This window comes from Gymnoscopelus microlampas, assembly GCF_963454915.1.
Source record: "Gymnoscopelus microlampas genome assembly, chromosome: 15".
In the NCBI taxonomy this organism is placed as follows: domain Eukaryota; kingdom Metazoa; phylum Chordata; class Actinopteri; order Myctophiformes; family Myctophidae; genus Gymnoscopelus; species Gymnoscopelus microlampas.
The window spans coordinates 30,790,568-30,807,491 of record NC_139952.1 but is presented as its reverse complement, the minus strand read 5'-3'; the positions used below and the strand labels follow the sequence as shown (position 1 = coordinate 30,807,491).

Here is a 16,924-nt window from a genome sequence, read left to right as displayed (position 1 = left end):
AAACATTTAATGACAGACACAGACAGATAAATTAGCTACCAGTGGTGGAAAGTAAAAGTAACAAAACCACAACTATACAAAAATATCCATACATATGAAAGACCTGTACAAAATTTTGACTTGAGTAAAAGTACAAAAGCATCAAAAATATTACAGTACAATTAAATGTTCTAGTTACTTTCAATAAAACAGCAAGCCTACTACAACTAGCATGTAGATGCTTATATTTTTGCCACCACATAATATGCTATTTGGTTTTTTTTGCAAACAGCTAAATTATTTGCTTTCATTATTAACTTTATTGTTGTATTTATTTATGTATTTATCATTGCCAATGTTAAGGAAGTTGAATGAATTTGAATTTAAATCTCAGAACTGTTTTAATGGTGTGAGTGAGTGATTCATGGGGTGGAGATGGAGCCTTGCAGTGTTCCTGTTGACTTGAGAGTGCATTAAACAATTAAGATGCGTAACACAACAGATTCTGTTCAGCATTCATGTTTATTCATTAAAATCGATGTCTTTTTTCTCCTTGAGACTCAACAACATCATTAGTTAGTCTTACACGCAGGACATCTCAAAGGGACAAGCCACTCAAAATAAAGCAAAGAAACCAAAAACAAACTACAACTGCAATAGAATTAAATTATAATTCAGATATTTTCTGTGCCAAGTGAAGTTCTTTAAAGATCCATTCCATTTGAATTTGACCTGTGAAAATCCTGGTAGTTTATTGCGCTCTGCATAACCAATAAAATGGAACTGTAATTTCGGAATTCTATCAAGATTCCGGGTCGTTATCCAACAATTAATGTGCACAAGCTGAGTTTTATGTCTAACAAAATCTGTGAAATAATTGTTTAACCTCAGATAAAAAGCTGGAGATCCGGGCACTCAGTTAAAAATAAAAGAGGGAAGCCTTTATTTAACGCCAACATGTTTAATGTTTAACCTATTGAAGCATTTTCAATAATCTTATGTGTCAAGACACAGCTCAAATACCACAGAAAACATTGGAAACTCAAATCACGTTTGCCAAAGGAATGGACCCTTAACGGAAATCTTCGACAGTTCATTGAAAAATACATCAACATTTTGGAGGAAATGATTGTGATTTTCATTTGAGAAATTCCTAGCAATACTGACAGAGCGTATCTTTAGAGAGTAGACAGTTGAGCGGACAGTTCTTTTAAACATAAACACACAAGAAGTCGTCTTCTCTCCATCACAACATGGACAGAAACATGTGAGTCACCGTCAGGAGACGTGACATTGACAACTTTAACTGCTTTATCACTGTAACCATGGTGACGAGAGAGAGCGATGGAGAGACAGAGCGATGTGGAATGTTAGCGTTTCTTCAGTAGTGTGTGTGTGTGTGTGTGTGTACGTATGTGTGTCTGTGTGTGTGTGTGTGTGTGTATGTGTTCTGTTCAGTGTCTGTATCTTCCTGCACCTTGCGTCCGCTCGCTCCCTGGACCCGATGCCAAAGTAACCTCCTCCAGAAAACTGAGAGAGACAGACTGTGTTTTAGCCACTGGGATAAATCAACTTGTACGTGGAACAATGTGTGTATACTTAGTGTATGGCAGTACCCCGCAGCATGCAGTATGTATTAATAGTACTAACCTCTTAGTATTGTGTACGGTGGTGCCTCCTAGTACTATACGGATTCCAGGAATGGTTCTGTTGAGGTTATACACCGTCAGCGCCTCTTCATACGTTGCTCCACCAATCACAAACACAATGATGTCCTGAGGCCTATAGACACAGACGGACAGACACAATAACACAATCAGAAATTATATAATTCCAGGTGTCATTTTGAGTTGATTTGATCAGTTGCAGTGTTTTCAAGAGCCACTTTCCAGAGCGCTTTTCCAGAGCCGCTCCCTGACCAAGTTGACTAAACCAGACATTCACGGAGGTGGCAGAAGGAGTTCTCCACTCTCACAAAATAAGATTAGGTACCTGTTAATAAGGTTAATGGTACCTGTCTCTCAGAGTACTGGGTCCCAGGTAGGGGTACTGGCTGTCTTTGAGTCGTCCTTTTATCAGCTGGTCCAGGGTGTCATGGATGAGAGGATGGTGCTGTGTGTACACGTTTTCAACTCCCTGCGCGCGCGCACGCACACGCACACACACACACACACACACACACACACACACACACACTTAAAACAAGCACTTTGTTTTGTATTCATAGAGACCACGTTGTTCTATGATATATCAGAATAAAGTGACTGGGGCAGTCCTTTGTGCCAGCAGCCATTAGGCTCCCGTCACAATTATTACATAATAGCTTCATCACAATTATTTTGAGCCCATCACAATTATTTTGTATAATCGTTATAATCGTTTCCACTCACTTTCAACCTTGCACACCTATTTTGGGCATGTAGGGCCAAAACATTTCACAAATTTTGAAAAGTGGTCTGTGTGTGTGTGTGTGTGTGTGTGTGTGTGTGTGCATATGGTGTGTGTGTGCGCACGCGCGCGCGCGTGTGCGTGCGTGCGTGCGTGCGTGCGTGCGTGTGTGTGTACCTTGAGTCCTTTAAAAAACTGCTTGGTGATGGCAACAGCATCATTCGGGGTGATGAGGTCACTTCCTCTGACTCTCTTCCCTCCGTAATCAATAACAGACTGAACCATCTGATAACACATGCAACCATTCATTATACTGTATACTGTATATCCGATGATACAACAACAAAAGAATAATATAATAATAATGATAAAATGGAATAATAATAATAATAGTTCATACTCTGCGGTGGCGTTCTGTAACTCCCTTCCTGCTGAGGTCGTCCATCAGTGAGCTGAGGATGTTGTTACTGTGGCGTTCGTATCTCAGAGCGTACAGCATCACCAGCCTGACTGCGTCCAGCTCAGAAACACGAGGGTTCTGCACCAGCCGACGCACATTCTACACACACACACACGACCACACAAACAGATGATGATGTCAGTGCAGTGGGTAGCAGTGGTGGAAAAAGTACTCAAATGTTTTACTTAAATAAAAGTATCAATACTGCAATGTAGAAGTACTCAGTTACAAGTAAAAGTCCGGAATTCAAAGTTTACTTGTGTAAAAGTACAAAAGTATTGGTATCAAAATGTACTTAAAATACCAAAAGTAAAAGTACTAAAATGTTTGAAAATAGTAGATCTACAAACTTGTGATGCGTTGTGAGCTTGTAGATCAGATATTTTCAAATAGCCTAGGTATAAAATAGGGCTAAAGTGGTTAATGTATGTTTTATAATGTAATCTAACTATATAAATGGCGACCAACTTCCGCACCCTCGGTGTCCACACCCCACAGCTCTGTTATCGACTAAACAACGCACCGCCAGACCACATGTGGCCAACTGACTCGCCACGGCGGCCGCGCTGAATTTACGCCTCGCGTAGGGGACATCTCACTGCTGACTACACCTTTTCCACCGCGCAACATAATTAATTCTACTCACCAAATGTCGGACAAAACGGAAGGGGAGCCAGCTTCGTACCGTTTACCGTGCGCACGACCTCATCACCACAACAGCACGCAGCCGCTGCGGGTTTTTTTGCCTTTTTTTCCAAACTTTTTTTTTGGTCACCATTTTCTCCAGGCACCATTTCTGGTGTAACGTCGGGTGTTTCTTTTCACCAGCCAATCACCTTTCACGTTGCCACGTCCGTTGCCACGTCGCGCTGACGTACGCTAAACAAGCGCTGCCGTGCGCACAATGCAAACGAGCCCAAAGGCGCGCAAAAATAAGCCGACCATTGCTTACACACAAAGTCAGACCTGGCAACGCAGCCTACGCCAATCATGTGTGAGAGATCTACAAGCTATGGGGCAGAGACGCCACCGTATCTTAGCAACAACTACAGCGCTCACTCTCATTGGTCGTGTCACGCTAAGAGCAGTCTCCAGACAATGGCATCGCAGACAGCTTGCTGTTACTGCTGTAGCCATCACAGGCAGTTGCAGCACGACGGACAGGGGGCTGTGATAGCTGCCATGTCGCTAACGCCAACCTGGTTGTCATGCCTGCAGCGGCTGTGCAATCACTTTGTCAACAATGCACGTTCGTGTGGTGAATGTCTATATTGCTGCTCAGTTCGTCCATTGTAGATGGTGTATGTTTGTGTGTGTCTTCTGGAGAACTACGTAGCTCCACAGCAACTACAGTAACTAACGTAATGGCAGGACCGCCCCGTGCAACGCATGTTAGCCTGCATTATGGTCATGTAGTAATTTCAGATAATTTCGCTCCGATTACAGCAGTGTTTATCAACCCTTTCACGCCGCCCCCCCCCCCCCCCCCCCCCCCCCCCCCAAATACACGTACTTGATCTGGGACCCCCCCATTCAGTTTGACTCCGTTCCACAAGTAAATATTGTGAAAATAGCCGATCTACAAGCTCGAAACGCCTCACGTTGAGAGGCTTTGTAAGCTTGGAGATCGGCTATTTTCTACATGCTTGCCTCTTTCTTACATTCTTTGCCAATGTGGCCCATGTTTTCATAGCATAGTTTATTGACTACTTCTGTTGCAGAAATGGCCATTTCCTTTACTTTCGGTTTTTAATTGTCTCCGCCAGGCCGAAAGGCATGGCGCAAGACTATGTTTCACCCCCTGTCCGTCCGTCTGTGATAGCTAATCTCTCACATCGTTGACTTGATCGCAGCAAAATAACAGCCCGATGTGGAGAGTCAGTGAGAGCTGGATAAACGACGTAAAATGTGTCAAAAGGAGTCTGTACGGCTGTCGACAAATGAACACATGACGTCGGTGGGAGAGGAGATATTGTGTCTTTTGGACAAACAGCAGCGTGGTGCTGATGTTTGTTGTGTGAAGCAGCTTAATGTCAGAGTGTTTGTGTTGGAGCGCCTCAGTGCGGCTGCAGAGTTCATGTGCAACCTCTTCCAGACAGACACAGAGACACTAGAAACTCTGCTGGGGAAAAAAAACACTGCTGGGCATTGACTTTCCTATGGACATTGATCTACACCAGGGGTTCTCAACCTTTTCAGGCCGTGACCCCCAAAATAATGATATTATTTCCCGCGACCCCCCGCATGCACGCGTGCGGTCCCGTTCGCGCGTGCGAGCGGTCCCGTTCGCGCGCGCGAAGGTTATTTAATTATAATAGGTTATTTGATAATTGTTTATTATCAAAACATTTTTGCAAAAAGGGGGTAAATTGAGTAAATTAACTGATAAAACATGAATTAATGATAACATAAAAAAATATTTTGTAAAAAAATAAATAAAAACAAACTTTTTTTTTTTTTTTTTTTTTTAATTCACCAAAAAATCTGGCGACCCCCCCAAATTATTTGCCGACCCCCCTGGGGGTCGCGACCCCCAGGTTGAGAACCACTGATCTACAGACTGCAGGTATATCTGCTACACACACAACATCAAACTACACACTGCAGGTATGATGCAGCGTTTGCATTACAGCCAGCATGCCAGCGTAGTTCCCATATGGTTTCAAGGTGGGCTAAACCATATGGACCCCATGTCAGCAATGTCAGCGGCATCCACTTCAGTCCCAACTGCGATGCCCATGCAGGCTATAAGTAGCTTCTACCTGGCCCTTAGGTGGGCCCCAACTAGCCATGTTTATGTGGGACCAAGGCGGGTCCTAACTGGGTTTGCCCATGCAGGCTTTAACTGGGTTCTACCTGGGCCCTAGGTGTACCCTAACCAACCACAGTGCAGTGCCCATCGCTCCAATTGTTGTGACGTCAGGGCTCTCAATACTGCACATTGGTGGAGGAGGAGGGGCCGCAGGGCGACCGCACACATCGCTGAACCAATGGTAGCCCACGGATGTTTCCTCTGTGGATTTACAATCTGCCCCTCTATGCCACATATCATCCGCACTACAGGGTCTTCACTGACCGAGCCACGGCCCCACTGACCCTCATGCCGCTACGCCACTTAAACGTGCGGCAGCATGCCTGGGTTGCCAGGTTTGCACAGCCTGCGCCAGAAACAAGCAACCACCTTCATGAAAAAAAAAAAACACCAAAATGGTCCGCAATGTTCCAGGGGTGTCCCCGCGCGTCCCAACACTCCACAGGGGGTCAGTGGACCATCAGGGGGTCCGCGGACCCCCTGTGGACCCCCTGAAACATAACAAATATTATTTCTTCAAATTTTTTCCTTTTTCAAAAAAACTTTTCCACAGTTTCACTCCGGCGATTTGGGTCCCCCAATATACACACGGCCACGCTGGGCCCCGTGCGCGGCTGGGGTTGAGGGGGGCGTAGCCCCCCGAAACTCTAGTAATTTATAACTGCAAAGTAACTAGAAACTAAAGTTTTCAAATAATTGTAGTGGAGTAAAAAGTACAATATTTTCCTCTGAGATGTACTGGAATAGAAATATAGACAATTGGAAATGCTCCAATAAAGTATAAGTACCTCAAAATTGTAACTAACTCTTTAACTGCCAGAGTATATACAACTAAATAACGCCCAGACTGCCAGCAATTTTTTAATTTCACAGAATACATAATTAAAAAAAACAACAACACAGGATCCGAGATACAGGATTTTTAAGTAATAAGTTAACCAGGAAGTGAATGGAGCAATAAATCTTTGGATCACGTTATCTCCTGGTTCTGTGTGAAAAAACTCGTCGTTGGCAGTGTGAGCCCTGGCAGAATTCGACGAGTTAACTCGTCCATGGCAGTCAATGTTAAGTACAGTACTTGAGTAAATGTACTTAGTTACTTTACACCACTGGATGTCAGTGTAGTATCCTTCTGTTCTATGCAGTGGTATGCTGGGAGAGGTGGCATCAAGGCCTGGGAGCTGAACAAGCTCAATAAAATCATAAAGAAGGCCAGCTCTGTTGTTGGCTTCCGAATGGAAGGGCTGCAGTCAGTCGCAGAGAGGAGGATTAGGGACAAACTAAACGCCACCCTGGTTAACCCTTCCCATCCACTCTATGGCGAGCTGCAGGATAGGACCTTCAGCCCAGATGCTCACTTTCCCCCCGTATATGCATACGGAGCGGTACAGACTCTCTTTCATGCCAACTGCCATCAGACTGCATAATGCATTAGAACTAGGGTTTAACATTTTCCGGGAAATATCTAATTTTAATTCCCGGGAATTTTCAGACCTTTTCCCGGGCTTCCCGGGAATTCCCGTTAAAGGGTAAAAAAAAAAAGAAAAATGCCCACTAAAATGCATTTATATGTAGATACTTAAATAGCCAATTTTAAATCGAGGTGCCCAAATGTCCCTATTGTGTCCACCTATGAACTTGCACTAATAATGACTTAAGTTGATTTTTTTAATCAAATAAATATAATATATAAATATAATATAGTGCCCTGGCGGAGATCTGCCCTGTTGCGCAGCAGCGGGTGAAGACAATTACCTTAAACGAGGAGCTGCGCTGTGCACCCAAAACGCACTCAAACAATGTCAAACTCTAGCTTCTGAAATAAACGTTCCATTTGTATCATTATTGACAAGAGAACAGAACATGGATGTTGTTTGCAAAATGATTATTTATTTATTGTCCATCAGAGCGCCGGTGAGGTCACAGCTTATCTCTACTTTTGTAGGATATTGATTTGATAGCCTAAACTTGTAATTTGTTTGCAGTTATTAATGTATATTAGGCTAGGCTACTTGCTGGACATTAAGACTCCATTTTGGGATGTTGGCTGTATGTTGTCAAATGTATTCATCTATATTTTGTTGTTGATCAAATGTCGGGTTTTGTAGTGTGATTTTGACGTGCACATGCATGCGCTGCCACTGACAGTCAATGAGACAGACAGCTGTTGTGCTGTTCACTTGTTCTACTAGTTCTAGTAAATGGTAGTTTGAACGTTCTAAAATGCAAGTGTTGGTACTTGGTAGGGTAGGCTACATTAATGATGATTAAAAAATCGGACCACATCGGTCTAATACTTTGTCTCTCTCTCTCTCTCGCACGCGCTCTTTCTTGCTCTCTCTCTCCAGCTCTCCGGTCTCTCCTCTCTCTCTATCAAAAGCATTGCTGGGCTTGCGCGCATTTTAAGCTGGAATATAGGCTTGAAATCAAACCTACCCACTGTTTATGCAGCGTTTCACTTGATGTTGAATCTCAACAAGTCAACTGGTGTCTACCGTATCGTATTGACAGCAGAGGAAACGGTGAAATCATCGTGCGCAGGGCAGGCATGGGGCATCACGGCCACTTGTGTTTTATTTTGTTCATTACTGTTACATTCAGTGCGTCCCATATGGTTCACAACGGGACGATGGGACCCTGCCCTGGTCGGCAACGCGGCAAGTAACTTGGCTAATTATAATAGTTATTCCTCCGCGCTGTAGATAGGCCTTTCTACTAATTAGTATTCATTTCTAACAAAAATGAATACTATTCATTTTTGAGGTAAATAACCTCGGGATTCCCGGGATTCCCGTATCCCGGGAATCCCGCTGTTAAACCCTAATAAGAACTCTCTCCCTCAATGCATATGGTCCTGTGTCGGCCCTGGTCTTGTGCGATTATGTCCCATCTGTGTCTGTTGTGTTTCTATTTGTCTGGTAGATTATTTATTTTATCACATTATGCTGCTGTAACAGCCTCAATTTCTCTGCGGGGATTAATAAATAAATATCTCATCTGGCATGTGTGTCTGCCACACTGCAATCTATTGTGTGCGTGCGTGTATATATATGTGTGTGTGTGTGTGTGTGTGTGTGTGTGTGTGTGCGCGAGTACCTGCTGTGCGCTGGAGTGGTCATTCTGACAGGCCAGTTCCTGCTCCGTCTCTGACACCTCCATCAGCTGTCTCTCTGACACCAGACGAGACAGCTCTCCCACCACCGTGACGTGTTTGGACACCGTGCCAGACATCTTCTTAAACTGAGGGTAGTTGTCTACAAACGCCTGCAGGGGACACACACAGTCATGTGACCCTGTGTTCCCCCCATCATTGTTCTTGTGAAGCTCTTTTGATATCTATAGCAGTGTTTTTTTCCAGGCCAAGGACCCCTTAGCTGAGAGAGAGATAAAGCAGGGATCCCCACTACATACTGGATTCATGTTCAATGTGTTAAAGAAAACCCTCAATACTTTGTGTACCTTTGGCTCGGTACTAAGGGTCTGCTCTCATTTCCCTGTACACCAAACCTCTTCGCTGAAAATAGCAGATCTACAAGCTCACAACGCGTCTATGACACATCGTGAGCTTAAAGGTTCAAGTGATTAATGTATAAATAAAAAAATAAAGTTCCTATCACACAAGGATTTGGAGGCCCCCCTGCAGTATCTCTGAGGACCTCCTAGGGGTCCCGGACCCGCTGTTGAAGACCCCTGATCAATAGCATTTAGAAAAGTAGAGCCAGCACTCTGACTGCATGGTAATGAGCAAATTCATTTGAAAGAGTTTGACAACGTTTCGATCAGCGATGGATTTTCTTCAGGTTAATTTACCTGACCTGAAGAAGAGCCATCTTGGATCGAAACGTTGTCAAACTCTTTCAAATGATGTTGCTCTTTACCATGCAGTTGGAGTGCGGGCTTACTTTCCTAAAGTCTTTTTGGCCTAGCATCCACTGTCATGTGCATGTATTTCAGTATGCATTGAAAGTATCTATATAAGTAACATATTGCACTTTTGTGGTAATCATGGAGAGACAAATTAAAGCTGACTGTGTCTGTCTGTCTGTCTGTCTGTCTGTCTGTCTGCATGTCTGGCTCTGTATTACCTTCATATCAGAGATGGATTCCAGTCTCTGCTCGCCTTTGGGTTTTTTCTTCGCAAAATCTTCCATCAGGTTTTTTATGTTGCTGCCGATCTCGCCAAAGTTCAAATAGAGGTTCTACACGCACGTAGCACACGCACACACGCACACACAAAATAATATGAGCATAGATCTATACACGATCGTGCAGAATGAACACATAAAGCAGAACCATGTTAAAGACGTTGCGTACGTTAGCGTAGAACTCATCGTTGTCGGCAGACAGGACAACCTCCCGCAGGTCTTTGCTGATTCCAGGGACTCTGGACAGATCGATTCTGTTGTTGTTGAGACCCAGCAGCTCATGGACCATGGCCTGGTATGTCCACTAGAAGGCAGTACGACAAAACATACAGAAACACACTATCACCTCACATGGTATGTCCAGAATCAGCTTTATTGTCACATCACAAGTTTGGTGTGAAGAAGTGGGTCAAATTCGTATTTTCATACATGCACCAGCATTTGTAATCCATTAGAGGACTGTATGAAAAAAACAACTAGAATCAACTTGACTTCATGAGATCTTTTAGCATGTTTAGCTGGTTCAGCAGAGGATTAATATTAGCATGTTTTATCGTGTCTGTAGCGCGTTTACCTGGTTAAACAGGGTTGTGATATTAGCATATTTTAGCGTGTTCACCTGATTCAACAGAGGGGTGGTATTAGCATGTTTTAGCGTGTTTACCTAGTTCAACAGAGGGGTGATATTAGCATGTTTTTATCGTGTCTACCTTGTTCAACTGAGGGTTGATATTAGCACGTTTTTAGCGTGTTCACCTGGTTCAACAGAGGGGTGATATTAACATGTTTTAGCATGTTTACCTGGTTCAACAGAAGGGTGATATTAACATGTTTTTAGCGTGTTTACCTGGTTCAACAGAGGGGTGATGGCATCATCGCTACGGTCGAGGATCAGCAGTAGAGGAGGAACCTCTGTCTTTCTGAAGTCAAACAACTCATACTCCTTAGTGATGATTTGCTAGGGGAAGAAACACACACATTTCAACATCTGTGTGGCGTGTGTATATTTGAGTGTGTGTCTAAGTGTGTGTGTGTGTGTGTGTGTGTGTGTGTGTGTGTGTGTGTGTGTGTGTGTGTGTGTGTGTGTATGTCTTGTGTGTTACCTTAACACTCTCAGCCAGTCTCTTGGTCAAGTCAGAGGACAGCTGGTATCTGATCATGGGACATTTCTTCAAGGCCAGAAGGACGGATGTCAAACCCTGAGTGGACCTCATCAACATGGACGGCTCCCAGCTACGACCCTGAACACACACAAGATCTTTGAAAACATCTACCTATATGACTTGCCCAAAATAGGGAGCCCAGGTTCAAAGTGTTTAACCTTAAACCTTTCAGACAAAGATCCCTTACTTGATCATACTACAGCGTCACACAAAAGCATCAAAAGTAGCAGATCTACTACGCGTTTCGAGCTTGTAGATGTGCTACTTTTGATGATTTTGAATTTGAATGCTTGAGAGTTTTGGACATATGAGGTTTCCACCCAACAGAGACGATAAATATCTCAAATCTAAAATGATACTTTCCCAGTTTTAATGGGTTAAAGACTAGGATCATGTTATTGTGATTTTGTGGAAAATGTATTTTTATTTGGACTGCACATAAATAACGTAAATAAAGGAGCATTACTGAATGATTGTATAAAAGTGTTTTAACCATCAACTTTTTGTCAGTTTACGACTTAACCTGTACTTGCCCCGTCCTTTTTTCACAGATAAACCAAAGCTCTTTTCTGAAACTAGCCGACCTACAAGCTCACGATGCATCACGACGCAACATGTTGTCAGCTGGTAGATCAGCTATTTTTGTTGAATGTTCACCTATTTTGGCCTAATCTTCCCCTATTACGACATGCCAAGAACAGGGTTTAATGTGATAAACAACTTCCCAACAACCCCATTTTATACTTCGTCATACGATGCAGCTTGTGAATGTGTAGCGAGAGTCATTTGTGAGTGATTGTACAGCCGTGTGACATTACCCTGGTCACTCCTTGTAGGTTGAGAGAGAACAGATGAGGATTCACTGCAATGAAGTCTCCATAGAACTCCTACAACACATGATGCACACACTGTTAACACAATCATGGAATAAAGCAACATAAAATCTCATGACTGAAAATGGTCTGGTTATGTTTAGGTATTATCATTATTCTAAACCTATGTTGCTGCTGTTCTACATACAGTCAACCAGTTGAACAAATCACAGATTATTTCCCCTTTGCTTTTATGATACTTTGCTTTTTTTGAGACAATTCATGTTTATGGAAGATGTTTCTGAACATGTATTCTATTGCTAGTTTGACCACTTCAAATACTCTTTCATCTTAAAATAACCAAAAATAGATGATAGATTGGCTATTTTTTTGTGCACGACATGCTTTCATAGAAGACATGCTGGCTTCTATAGAATCCAAATTACTGGAATCAATTGAGAACTTTAATCCATGCACAATACACAACATAATATACAATGTTAACAAAATACACAACACAATGCACACTGTTAATACAATGCACATGGTTAATACAATACACAGCTATAATACACATCACAATATCTAATATAATAAACACAGTAAATACAACAACAATACACAGTCAATAGAATACACAACACAATACATATTGTTATGAGTTACGTGCGTGTGTGTGTGTGTGTGTGTGTGTGTGTGTGTGTGTGTGTGTGTGTGCGTGCGTGTGCGTGTGTGTGCGTGTGTCTCCTCACCTGTACTTCTGCAACCACTTCCTGTTCATCAGCCTCCGCCAACGTCTTGATCTCACTTTTACTGATGACATTACTGAAGTCTGTAATCAAACAGTAGCAAAATATATATCATTATTATCATATAGTATGTTCTACTATACTATATACTATATGATCATTATATTACACTATATCATAATATTAGTGTCTCAATTCAACCAACAATGCCAATGTTTGTTTTTGTTCCATATTATATAATGTAAAGTTGTGTTTTTGACTGCTGGGTATACACAGATATTTCAAGATGTGTTTGGGTTCAGATAACAGTGATGAAAATCAAAATCACATAGACAGATTGCACAACAGATACAGGCAATAATCAATAAGGTTTAGTTGCAGCCCGTAGAAGAAAATAGAGCGTGCTTACAGATGAAGTAAACACTGTATTTGGGTCTTCTCAACTCCTGGATCAAGCTCTCAACATTCTCCTGTAGGACACACAATAGAATAGAATAAGAGAGGAGAGTTGGTGCAATAGTTTACAGTAGAAATACATTTCTATGGTGATTCCTATGAACAAACACCAGCCACCAAGGGATTAAATAGAAATTACAACCTTAGACATAGCGTGGACCACCCTCCCACACCCATGTGTACACGCACACACACATACAGTACACACACTTCAGGTTAAGGCCACAGCATGTTTTTGTCCTTGTGTGAGGGAGCTACGTAACCGCCGCTACACATCCGCTTGTAAATTCCATTCCAACTTGTGGCCTTGTTGTCTACCGTTACTGTGACCTCATATCATTGTACCGTCCTGCTCTCGTCCACTAACATGAAACCCGGCCTGATGTCTAGTAGTCTACCATCCGCCTGAATCCGGCGGCAGAAACTGAGTGGGTAGAGAGAGAGGTCGCCTGGTAAACAGAACGTCACCGACTGGTTCACCCACCCGGACCCCCAGTCCACCCAGTTTATTGCTGCGTTCACACTGTCAGCTACAAAGATACAGGCTACCATTCTTTTCTTCAATGGAAGCCAGTGACGTGAAGATACAAAGATACATCCGACGTTTGTAGCTGCTACAAAAGCTATAACCGCTACAAAAAAGTTGAGCTGGTTTCAACTTCAGCTACAAAGATACAAAGCTACAAATATGCTGTGTGGCTTTGTATCTTTTGTATCTGCCAGTGTGAACGCAGCACATGTGTCTAAAAGTGTCCCTGATCAAGACACTTAATGCAGAGGTGCATCAACCCATTAAGACCTGGAACGCATCTTTTTTTTATTTGAGCTAAAGAATCAGAATCAGGTTTATTGTCACATCACAGGTTTACAAGGTAAAAAAGTGGGTGAAATTCGTTTTTGTACAACACTCCCATCGCAACGTTAAGTTCCGTAGAAAGAAGAGTGGGGAGAGAGAAAAAGAAGAGGGGTAGGGGGTTAAGTGGGAAGGAGATCAACAGAGAACAATAGAAGGCCAGAAACAAGTTATATACATATTTACAAAGTACCTGAGAAAAAAAAAAAGCATGATGTTACACTTTGGCTATTCAAAAATAGCAGATATACAAGCTCATAGCGCGGCACCGATCTGCTATTTTTGAAAAATCGTGAAAATGTGTGCAAATCTTTGAATATATATATATTTTTAAAGCGAACATTTTTAACTCAAATCTTTGCTTCTGGGGGTCCCTGGAACAACATATTTTGAGATGGGGATCCGCGGCCAAATACATATAATTCTGGGGGCCCTTGACATGAAAAGTATTGAGCACCACTAATATAGAAACATACTTTTTCAGAATACTGTTGGGATTTAGGAGACATGTAGAATCGGCTTCAGGTCTCAATGGGTTTAGTGCTACAACACACACACACACACACACACACACACACACACACAGTAAGTACCTTGGTGGGACGCAGGAAGCAGAGAGCTTTGAGATGCTTCATGTTGTCTCTGTTTTGAGAGTCGATCCTCTCAAACAGATACACCTCCTTCTGCAAGATCTCTGACTGAGTGTAAACCACACTCACTATGCTGGTCTGGAACACACACACACACACACACACACACACACACACACACACACACACACACACACACACACACACACACACACACACACACACACACACACACGTTATAATAATAAGAATGAATAATCAATCATAAAACAAGACATGATCTTACTTTAACAGTTTCAAAGTGCATGTCATCTTTCTTCTATCCTATTAACCATCAACATAAACAGGTTTTAATTCATAACCCACTGGCTCTCAACGAGGGGTCTGGGGCTGGGCAGGGACCCCCAGGGATGTTTGAGGGGGTCCCGGACGGTGGGTCCCCAGCTAAATGACGGACAGGAACCAACTGGACCCTTATGGGTTTGCAACTCTGAGAGTGTACAGATGGAATTTGTTAAATTAACAGCAGCAGTGGGAATTTTACAATTATGTTTTAAAGATTTAGATTAAATAATAATAATAACTGTGACAAATGGGGGTCTGTGGTCTAATCAGTGGCTTTCCCAGAAATTACATTTAGGGCAGGCGAGATTTTTTTCTCTACCTACCCCCCACTTTGAGAACCAATGCATTAGACCGTCTAATGCATTGGTTCTCAAAGTGGGGTCCGGGGACCCCCAGGGGTACTTGAGGGGATACCAGGGGGTCCCCAGCTAAATGATTTATAGGAGCCAAATGGACCCTTGTGGGTCTGTAACTCTGAGAGTGTACAAATGGAACCAAACCCTGACGGGTCCATTTGGTTCCATTTGTACACTCTCAGAGTTAAATTAACATTGATTTTACAATATGAATTGGGGTCCCAGAGGTATAAATGGCATTAAAATGGGGGTCCGTAGCCTAATGCATGTTAAACTGGGGGTCCTTGAAATTAAAATGGTTGAGAATCACTGCTAGAGAGCCGTAAAAACCTTCTCTTATTGGGGTCCCTGGCTTATTTTTTCAAATGGGGGTCCGCGGGGTAATAAGTGTCAATTTGGGGGTCCTTGACATAAAAAAGTTCGAGAACCACTGGTCTAATGTATATCAAACTGGAGGTCCTTGAAATGAAAAGCGTTGAGAATCAATGATGTATGAAAAAGCAGTGAGTTTAAAACTAGTCACAAATCACGGATTAGACTGATCAAACGAAGGATTACAGTTGAATCAAACCAGCTAAACTGAGGACAGGTTTTTGTGGTATTAAGCAGTGGTGGAAAAAGTACTACATTTCTTTACTTAAGTACAGCACTTGAGGAAATGTACTTAGTTACTTTACAGGACTGGTATTAAGGACTGAAAATATTAAAATAAATACATGACATTGACAAAATAAAGACATGACATTAATCAGAAAAGGGCCATGACATTAATACAAAATAAAAAAGGACATGACATTAATAAATACATGTCCTCACCGTCTCTTTATCCATGAGCAGAACCTTCATTCCAGGCCCGCTGTTCTCAATCATCTTGGAGACATACTGCTTCACTGCTAGAGTCACATTCATGGTTATAAACCTCTAATAACCCCTTTATAACCGAAGATCTGCCCTGTTTTAGTGTTATGTGCTTTTCTATCAATGATGTTGACAAACATCAGCTGAGCTGCGGAAATGAAGAAGGGACGCAGGTTACACTTCCGGGAAGGTGACGTCAGCACGCACAGCCAACACTGACGTCACCATGGGCGTAACCTGGAAACCCTGGGCGTTGCTTTGTGTCTGGCGCTATCTTGTGGCCATGTTCATGTATTGCTCGTGTCCTTTTGTGAGACTGGGGAATCTTGATCTGTGATCGATTTCAATTATGTATTATTAGGTTGACGTTGACCGTTGACATACAACACGTCATCATGCATATTATTGAACTGGAAACAGTCACAACGTGCTTTCACACACATATACACAAGCCTAGTGTTTGCAGAAAGAAACAAAGCATTAGCCAATGGGCAACGGGCAGCCAACAGTATATAAAGCGTCTACAGTACTGGTTCACTGCGGAGGATAAAATGTGCAACAAAACAGCAGCGCTAGCTTGCAAGCTAACGGCAGCATAAAAAGAAAGAAAGAAAGAAAGAAGGGAAATAATAGGCCACTGTTACATAGGGGGTTGACCGTTGACAGCACGTGACGTCATTTCAGATTATCAACAGAAACAACGTGCTTTCGGCCGTGTGGAGATGTCGCCATGACAACACTATACACAAGCCCAACAGTATATAAAGCGTCTACAGGACGTTAAAAGTTCATTCCTTCTTTCTTGTCACAGAGAAAGAACAGAACCTAAGCAACAGAGAAGACGACTGATCCATTATTATGGCTGTAGTTACACTGTTGTGGTCAGACCTGGTGGAGATGGAGGAGAGCAGGGAGTTGTGGAGGATGAAGGAGGATGAGTGGGAAGCCATTGAGGAAG

General features: G+C 42.6%; 1 protein-coding gene across 2 annotated transcripts; it reads right to left on the bottom strand.

The window, feature by feature from the left end:
• Positions 1-482: 482 nt before the first annotated feature.
• Positions 483-16,146, bottom strand: vps45 (vacuolar protein sorting 45 homolog). Of its 2 annotated transcripts, XM_084080802.1 has the most exons (16): positions 15,925-16,146; positions 14,411-14,545; positions 12,918-12,978; positions 12,512-12,591; positions 11,766-11,834; positions 10,888-11,025; positions 10,632-10,742; positions 9,954-10,088; positions 9,725-9,838; positions 8,736-8,903; positions 2,768-2,926; positions 2,545-2,652; positions 1,994-2,115; positions 1,630-1,761; positions 1,421-1,509; positions 483-1,388 (listed from the first exon to the last, which is right to left on the bottom strand). In XM_084080802.1, exons 1-15 carry the CDS (start codon positions 16,015-16,017, stop codon positions 1,434-1,436), a joined length of 1,701 nt encoding a protein of 566 aa, XP_083936928.1. In that variant the 5' UTR covers positions 16,018-16,146; the 3' UTR covers positions 483-1,388; positions 1,421-1,433. The 2 variants fall into 2 exon arrangements, with proteins under 2 accessions (XP_083936928.1, XP_083936927.1); XM_084080801.1 differs by having other exon boundaries at positions 483-1,509.
• Between the last annotated feature and the right edge of the window lie 778 nt (positions 16,147-16,924).